We start from the raw sequence: 8,635 nt of genomic DNA on the forward strand, positions 1-8,635 counted from the left end.
CCGGCTGACGGCCCCTCCCTCTGATGCCACCCGCAGCCTGGACTCGCTGAGCGAGAACAAGATTGGTGATGAGGGTGTCGAGCAGCTGTCGGCCACCTTCCCTCGGCTCAAGGCCCTGGAGACCCTCAAGTGAGTGCCGGGGCTGCCCCTCCTGTGGCATTTGGCTTTTGTTTTCTTTCGTGTCCACCCAGCCATGCAATCATTCACTTGCTTCCTGATGCAATCACGCGTGCGCTTGAGCATCGTGCTAATTAGCAAATGCACGGGGCGCCTGGGTGGCTCAGTTGGTTAAGCGTCTGACCTCAGCTCATGATCTTACAGTTCATGAGTTCGAGGCCCGCGTCAGGCTCTGTGCTGAGCCTGCTTCAGATTCTGTGTGTATGTGTGTATGTGTGTGTGTGTGTGTGTGTGTGTGTGTGTGTGTGTGTGTGTGTGTGTCTGCTCCTCCCCCACTCACACTCTCTCTCTCTCTCTCAAAAATAAATAAACATTAAAAAAAAAGATTTTAATCAGCAAATGCTGCAGGAGCGCCTACTCTGTGCCTGTGCGGGCACCACTGGAGGGCCTGGAGACCCAGCTTCCCAGCTTTAAACAAAACAATGCCCCTGACCTCAGGGATCTCCTAGTAAACAAGTGAGCAAACAAATAAATCTATAATTATGAAGTGCACAGTGATGAACATAATTAACACGTAGGGAGAGAAAATGACAGGGAGGAGGGGGCTGGTGAGGGAGGAAAAACGGACTAGGATTTGTCACCAAAACATTACCAAAATAGCAGTCCTTTATGTTTTTTAATGTTTATTAGAGAGACAGAGAGAGAGGGTGTGGGGGAGGAGCAGAGAGAGAGGTGGGGGGACAGAGGATCTGAAGCAGGCTCCACGCGAACAGCAGAGAGCCTGACGTGGGGCTCGAACTCACCAACCATGAGATCACGACCTGAGCTGAAGTTGGATGCTTAACAGACTGAGCCATCCAGGCACCCCATAAATATTTATGAAAAAACCAAACACACTGTCCTGGGTTTCAGGAAGTGGATGGATACAGTGTAGGAGAATCTACATGGTCGTTTATTGAAACTGTCATCAAAGTCTATGCACGCTCTGCCTCATAATCAGGACCCAGGACAGCCGCAGGATTCACTAGGGGATTTCCTTGAATGCAGGGACACTGAGGCGTCCTGTCTAATTTATAGGATTCTAGGTAACACTGTGGGGAAGCTGGCTCTCCCTCGCTCCCTGCCTGCCCCCCACCTCCTTCCTTCCCTTCCCGTCCTACCTTTCGTTCCTGTCTTTTCCCCACTTATGTACCGAGCACCTGTTATGTACTTTGCACCGATGTGGGCACAAGGATGCAGTCAGGAACAAAACAGACCTGGCAGTAAACAATATGAATACTTATTCACTTACAGTGTGGAGCTGTGGGCCAAAGGGGAAAGGAGGATGGTATCCAATCCTAGAACAGGTGTGTGTGTGTGTGGGGGGGGGTGGAGTGTGATCTCTTTCTCGTTGGTTCTCACCCTCGCCTCCCACTCAGCCACAGGACAGAACAGTATCTCTTTATTAAGAGCACGCAATACCCACAGCGCCATTCACAGCCTGTTCCCCATGACTGTCCTCGAGGCAGATGGGCACGTGTTTGCTGCTCCGGGCCACCCTGTGAGGAGGAAACGAGAGTTCCCCGGCTCTACCCCGGGGTGGGTGGGCACAAGTTTGGTGCTAAGCCCTTGCTGTCCCGTCCCCGCAGCTTGTCCCAGAACAACATCACCGACGTGGGCGCCTGCAAGCTCGCCGAGGCCCTGCCCTCGCTGGCTGCATCCCTCCTCAGGCTCAGGTGAGTGGGCACCCCCTCTCCCCCATCGACCAGGCGCTGAGCTGGCGGGCTGGGGGAGGGCTGAGAGCCCCGCTCTGTGCAGGTACAAAGCCCAGCACTGGGGCCGGAGGCGGTTCCTGCAGGCTGTTGTGTTGCTTGCCATTGTGGTAGGTGATGGGGGGTTGACCGAAAATCCAGTATGAGCACAGCCCCCTGCAGCTGGGCCACGCCACGACCCCCCAACGAGAGGATAGAAGGTCCTGGGAAAAGAGCATCTGGCAAACTAGACAAGTTGCTTACTCATGTGAGACTGTTGGCTCCTTTGGAAAACGGGTACTATCCCAGTGGCCTATGGAAAGGGCTTGGTTCAGTGCCTGGCTGTGGTGCACCATAGATACTGGTCCTCTTTCCCCAGGGGAGGGCAGGACTGAGCCTTTGCCCAGGGTGCCAGTTTTAGAAGGCAGCCTTGGCTGGCTCTAGTCGCTCACACGGTGCCTGCACCGCCACCTTCTGGTGGGCCTTGGCATAGCACCTCTTGCTCTCTGATGACTTCCCTCCTGGCTCCCTGATGGTCCCAGGACAGATTGGGGGGTGGGGGAGCTTGGACCAGAGCCCCAGTCATTCAGCTCCGTCTCTCTCCTCTCTCCCCAGACTGGGAGGAGCTTCCTGCTCCTTCCTCAGCCCTCCCCACCCGCCTAAGACGGCCAGAGTCATGTTTCCAAGGGAGATGGTATCTGGTTCATCTAGTTATTGACACATCCATTTGTTATCCTTCCAGCCAGGGTTGCCATGTGCAGCTGTGTGGGTCGTATATTGTGCAACTTGCAGTCTATGGGATCAGCACTTCGTAGAGTTGTGCAGGGCATCTAACTGCCTCTAATATCAACCATGGGTCAGAACTTGTGCTAGGAACTGGAGATTCAGCTATGAACAAAACAGATACGGTTCTTGCCTTCAGGCCTAATAAATTCATGCATTATATTATTCATGCATAATAAATTCATGCATTATTCATGCATAATAAATAAGTAAGCATAGGCACAAAGATTTTAAACTAGCGACTCATGCTGGGAAGGAAACAAACAAGGGCCCAAGAGGGTACAATGGGAGTAGTGAATTCACCCAGGAGGTCAGGAGCCCCTTCCCTTTCTGTGGGAGTCGCTCAGGGACAAGCATTCCGGGAGGAGGTAACAGAAGATGCAAAGGCCTTGAGGTGGGAAAGAGTTCGAGTCTTTGCCAGAAGGGCCACTGTGGCTGGCTCCCGAGAATGAGGGACACAGGGTGGGACATGAGGTGGGAGAGGTAGGGGAGGTCAGATTGAGCAGGGAGGCCCTCGTAGGTCAGGAGGGGGCTTTTGGTGGGGCATATCGGGGCAATCTCTGATCTCCCACTTTAAAAGACCTCATCCTTTATGCAATCTAAGATGCCATCCACTGTAAGACCCCATTAAGAGGACAACACGCTGCTAATTAAACATTCATTATCAGACACATCCTGATCTCAACGATCTTCAAATATGAACCTGCATATCTTGGCATCAGTGAAATATGGGAAGAATCCTCTATCCTTGGGCAGACAGGGAACCTCCTGGGTCCTACGACTCACCCCAGGAAGAAACTGCAAAGCCTCTACCTGTTTCCTCCCCTCGGTACCCGCCAACCTGTGACATCAGGGGACGCTGGAGCTTAGCCTGAATCCACTTTGCTGCAGTATAGACCTGCTGCTTTTTACATGCAGCTTGGCGGTATGGCCCTGAGGCTGAGTCATGGCCAAGTCGTGGCCTTGAAATGAGGACCAAGGCAGACCTGGCTTGTTAAAAAGACGGTTGTTGATGAGGGTACAGCTTATCGCACCAGTGACACCCATCATGTTATTTACCAGCTGGGGATACGCTGCAGAAACCCGAGCTGGCCCTGAGTGTTTCTCTCCCCCACTATCCCCACAGCTAGTCATACCACCCACGGTCACTCATATAATCCTGAGCCCACCCCCCCTCCCCAGCCCCAGACGTAGTAATAACCACAGCTAGTATTAAGTTCATTCCACATGCCCGTCCTATTCTGGGTATTGTGCCATCGATAACTCATTTATTCCTCCCCACAATTACTCATGCCTATTTTATGGAGGAGTAAGTTGAGTCACAGAGGAGTTAAGTCATTTGCCAAAGGTCACACAGGCAGCAAGCCCCGAGGCTGGGATTTGAACCTGTGAAGTCTCAGCCAGGAAGCTACTTCGGCTAAAGTCCCGTTGCTTCCCTGGGCTCACTGTGTGACCCCAGAGGAGCAGCCTCCGCTCTCGGGGCCTCAGTTTGCCCCTCCGTAAAATGGGGCCGGAATCCAGCTGGGTGTGGATCCCCCTGGGTCCTGACCTCCCGGCACCCCCGGCCCCTGCCCCGACCTCTGTTTTGGCAGTGTATACAATAACTGCATCTGTGACATGGGAGCCGAGAGCCTGGCGCACGTGCTTCCAGACATGGGGTCCCTCCGGGTGCTGGAGTGAGTATGGACGCCTGGGCAGTGGGTGGCCAGGGTCTGGGGCTTGCGGGGGCAGGGCTGCGGGCTCTCCTGCTGGCACCCTGGGAAGGGCGGGGCTGAGGTCTGGTTGCTGAGAGCGTGGTGGCCTGGGGCTGGATAGCCCCGAATGGGGGCCAGACCCTAGGATGGGTGTCTCTCCCCAGTGTCCAGTATAACAAGTTCACAGCCGCCGGGGCCCAGCAGCTGGCCGCCAGCCTGAGAAAGTGCCCTCACGTGGAGACGCTGGCGTAAGTATCAGCCCGCGGCGGGCAGAGAGCCGCCAGCCCTCCTGTGAGCCCTGAGCTCAAATCCCACTGTGGCCCTCACCAGTGTGGCACCTGGCCTCAGTTTCTTTGTCTGTAAAATGGGAGCGAGAACAATGCTTACCCCCAAGCAGTTTTTTGAGGTTTAAAATAATCTAGGTGTGTAAAGCACTTGGAACAGCGGCTGGTACCTGAAAATGGCCGATGCATTAGGGTGAACGCTGTGAAGGCACTTGTTTTCTATTATTTTGGACCCGGAAAATGTGGCAGTTTGGTTCCAACTTATGTATTGTCTTGTCCCAACGATGTCTGATGTCCAGTGTCGGTACTTTATGCTGTTCCAAGGCACTTCCAGTGCAGAACCACTCCTATCTTCCAAGGTAGATCTTAAGAGACCCACTTTACAGATGAGGCGAGCGAGGCACAGAGAGGCTCACTAACCTTTTTGAGGTTGCACAGCCGAGTCATTAGCAGAGCCAGGTCTAAAGAAAGGGGCCTCAGGGTGGTAGGAGGGAATTGAGGGCTTGCACTGGGGACTCCGGGCCCCCGTCTCTCCTCTAACCCGGCCCCTGCATGCCATGCCCATCGCAGGATGTGGACGCCCACCATCCCGTTTGGCGTCCACGAGCACCTACAGCAGCTAGATTCGCGGATCAGCCTGAAGTGATTTCTGCGATGCCCGGGACAAGGTGACTGAGGTGGGCTTGGCCGGGGAGAGCCGCAGGGGCTGCTGGGGTCAGTGTGATGTCAAGTCCGAGTCCGTAAAAAGTGGGGGGGGGGGGGGGCGGCGGGTGGGAGCTGGACCGTGCGGCATCTGGGGCGTCCCCCTGCGATTGGTGGAGGTGACTTTAAAGGCTTTGGGGACTGGGGCGCCTGGGTGGCTCAGTCGGTTGAGCGTCCGACTTCGGTTCAGGTCGTGATCTCGCCGTCTGTGGGTTCGAGCCCCGCATCGGGCTCTGTGCTGACAGCTCAGAGCCTGGAGCCTCCTTCTGATTCTGTGTCTCCCTCTCTCTCTGCCCTCCCTGACTCATGCTCTCTCTCTGTCTCAGAAATAAAGAAACATTAAAAAAAAAAAAAAAAGGCTTTGGGGACTCGGGCTCTGGGCGTCCTCCCTGTGGCCAGGCGTGGGAGGTGGGGGCAGGGCGTGGGGGTGGCTGTCCACGGCCCACAGCCCTTAGCTTTGAGAAGAGTTTCTAGAGGTCCCCAAGCCACCCTGCTGCTTCAGCCTGCTGGCTGTCCTGCAGTGTCTTCATAGGGCATTTGCTCTACAGGTTTCTGTGCAATGACGGTCCCCTCACTTCCGTGCTCCCCCAACCTGTGATGTCCCCCTCCTCCATCATCTCCACCTCATGCCATCTTTTTTATTAAACTTTTTTTTTTTTTTTTTGAGCGAGAGAGAGAGACAGGGCATGAGCCGGGGAGCGACAGAGAGACAGAGGGAGACACAGAATCTGAACCAGGCTCCAGGCTCCGAGCTGTCAGCACAGAGCCTGACACGGGGTTTGAACTCACGAACTGTGAGATCGTGACCGGAGCTGAAGTCGGACGCTTAACCGACTGAGGCACCCAGGCGCCACCCCCCCGTCCTGACAGCACTCCATCCTGGGTCAAGCTGCCCCGTCTAAAGCTTTCTGACCTACCCCTTTTTTCCTGGCCTCTCACAGCATGTTCTCTGAGGACGCCGACCACGCTGGACCTTGAACTGGTTGTTTGTGGACGCGGTGCTTCTTGGGCCATCGCCCGTGAGCCTCAGCATCCTGGCGCCTGGCCCTACCGGCTCAGGGCCGGCCCCCACCCAGCTCTGGGAAGGCCTTTGGCCTGCTCTGCGGACGGACCCAGGCCCGGCTCCAGGCTCCTGCGGGGCCCAGGTCGATGCCGGCCCCGACGGACGGGTGCACGACCGGTGGTGACGCAGGCCACCCAGGGGCCCTGAGGCATCCCGCAGGACGCTCCTGGCAGCCGTGGCCGGGCCGGAGTGAGGGATTGAGGCGGCCACATCTCTGCCTCCCCAGGTCCCTGTCCGCCTGGGGAGAAGTCACTTCTCTGCACTGCTCTAACAAGGATGCCGGGTGCTCTCAGGACACGGGCGGCTGGCCCCACCTGCCGATTTCCCTGTGACAGGCGGGGAGCCTGTGGCAGCTGCTGTCCGTCTGCTGGACTCACTGTTTTGCACTAACTTTGTCGAGGTCGAAGCTCCGCCCGGCCAGACACACTGGACTTGAGCCGGAAAGAGCTGACGGTGCCCTAATGGTGGGGGGAGGGGAGTGGGCCGGAACCACACCTGCCTCTCGGCCTTCACTTCTTGGGTTATTTTTTCACTACAGTATAAAGGGCCCGTTGCATCTCACAGGCATGTCCACGGCTGGAGTTTCTACCACGATCGCCGTTTTGGGGGGTGCCCGCTGTTCGGTTATCTAAATGCATCACAAACTACCCCAAAATGCAGTGGGTTAAAACAACACACACATTTACTCTGCTCACACACCTGTTATGTGCGCTGTGCTGGGGGGTGGGGGTGGGGGCCCAACTCGTCTCCGCCCCACTCAGCGTCAGCTGGGGCAGCTTGAAGGCTGGGGCTGGCATCATTTGAAGGCCCGGTCACTCCGTGCTGACTGGGGGTCGGGGGGCTGGGGTCTTGGTTCCTCTAAGGAACTGCCAGAGGAGGACCTTTCCACGCGGGCTGCTTTGGACTTCTTCCTAGCACAGTGGCTGTGCTGAAGGGCGATCACCCAAAACCGAAGAGAAAGACAGGGACGGGGACAGGAACCATGGACCACAGGGAGAAGCATCCTTTTTATAACCCAGACTTGGGAGTCACAAAGCGTCACTGCCTCCTTCTTCTTTGTTCTGTAGGACAGGGGCCAGGGTTCTACAACCCCCCACTCCTCGCAGCACCCCCAGCAGAGTCCATGTTGGCCCCAAGTCCTGTCTATTTGGAAAGGATCTTTCTATGGCATCCTGTGCTTTGGTGGACAGTTTGTTATTTGGGGATCAGTAAGTCGAAGCACCATAAGCCTTGCAGAGGGGGTGTTTTCCTCTGCTCTATGCTGGGAGCCGTTCCTCAGTCAAGCTGCAATCCTGCCCTGGCCGAGGTGAGCCTGGAAGGGACCAGAAGCTTTGCCATATCTGCACAGAGCGCTGCCAGCTTGGCTCTTGTTGTTGCTTTTTTGCTGGAGCATTACCCACTTGGTCAGAAGTCCTGATTCAGGATAAGTCTGCTTTCTCCTGGTGGCAGTGGGAGCTGTCTGTTCGGCTATAGTTGCACCAGCCCTGATGCCTGGGTCCCAACTCTCTGTTTCCCAAAGTTGGGGGGGGGGGCAGGAGTTAGGAGGGTCACAGGGATTTGGTCCTTGCAAAGAGGTGGAGGCCTTTTTTCTCGGCCCAGCTGCAAAGGACACCAGGCGTTGTGACCCAGGTTTTTTGGGTTTTTTTTGAGAGAGAGTGTGTGAGTGGGGGAGGGACACAGAGAGAGGAGGACAAAGGATCCGAAGCGGGCTCTGCGCTGACAGCAGGAAGCCCGATGCGGGGTTTGAACTCACGAACTGCGGGATCATGACCTGAGCCAAAGTCGGATGCTCAACCGACTGAGCCACCCAGGTGCCCCCAGGGTTGGGTTTTAAATAGCTGGGGCATCACTCCTCAGGGGGTCCCGGCATTTGGGGATTGCAGGCCACCCATGGGCTCCCGTTTGTATAGCCACAGGGGTGAGCACTGAGCCCCCCACCCCCACCCCAGTGCAGGCCTCTGCCGGCACCCCTCAGCCGGGTGGGGAGGGCACCATCATACCCACTGCTTTCGGTCTGTTCAGAGATGACACATTCCCATCAGAGGCTGTGATTATTCGTCGTTCGGACTCTTGAATGATAGCTGCCATTTATTAAATGAGCTGATACATGTAAAGTGCTTATCACCGTGCAAGGGATATAGTAAGTGTTCGATAAATATCGGTAATGATCACTTTGTGCCAATACTGTGTGAAACCCTTCCTGCTCAAAGGGACCACGGTCTAGGGCCAGCAGCACAGACCCCCAGAGCTAGACTGCTTGGG

The 8,635-nt window shown here is 55.9% G+C and overlaps 1 protein-coding gene across 7 annotated transcripts in view; it reads left to right on the forward strand.

Annotated features, from left to right (window-relative positions):
• CIITA (class II major histocompatibility complex transactivator) overlaps positions 1-7,067 on the forward strand; it is a 46,327-nt gene extending 39,260 nt beyond the window's left edge. For 6 of the 7 annotated variants that reach the window (XM_019468578.2, XM_019468573.2, XM_019468571.2 and 3 more), the window contains 6 exons: positions 37-129; positions 1,746-1,832; positions 4,223-4,306; positions 4,489-4,572; positions 5,179-5,285; positions 6,252-7,067. In XM_019468578.2, the coding sequence (XP_019324123.2) occupies positions 37-129; positions 1,746-1,832; positions 4,223-4,306; positions 4,489-4,572; positions 5,179-5,254 (424 nt within the window). In that variant the 3' untranslated portion in view covers positions 5,255-5,285; positions 6,252-7,067. The remainder of the gene's footprint in view (positions 1-36; positions 130-1,745; positions 1,833-4,222; positions 4,307-4,488; positions 4,573-5,178; positions 5,286-6,251) is intronic. The other variant, XM_019468572.2, reaches the window with a different exon arrangement.
• The last annotated feature ends 1,568 nt before the right edge of the window (positions 7,068-8,635 follow it).

The sequence above is a fragment of the Panthera pardus genome, unplaced genomic scaffold, assembly GCF_024362965.1.
Source record: "Panthera pardus isolate Hobbes unplaced genomic scaffold, ASM2436296v1 HiC_scaffold_5, whole genome shotgun sequence".
Taxonomy (NCBI): domain Eukaryota; kingdom Metazoa; phylum Chordata; class Mammalia; order Carnivora; family Felidae; genus Panthera; species Panthera pardus.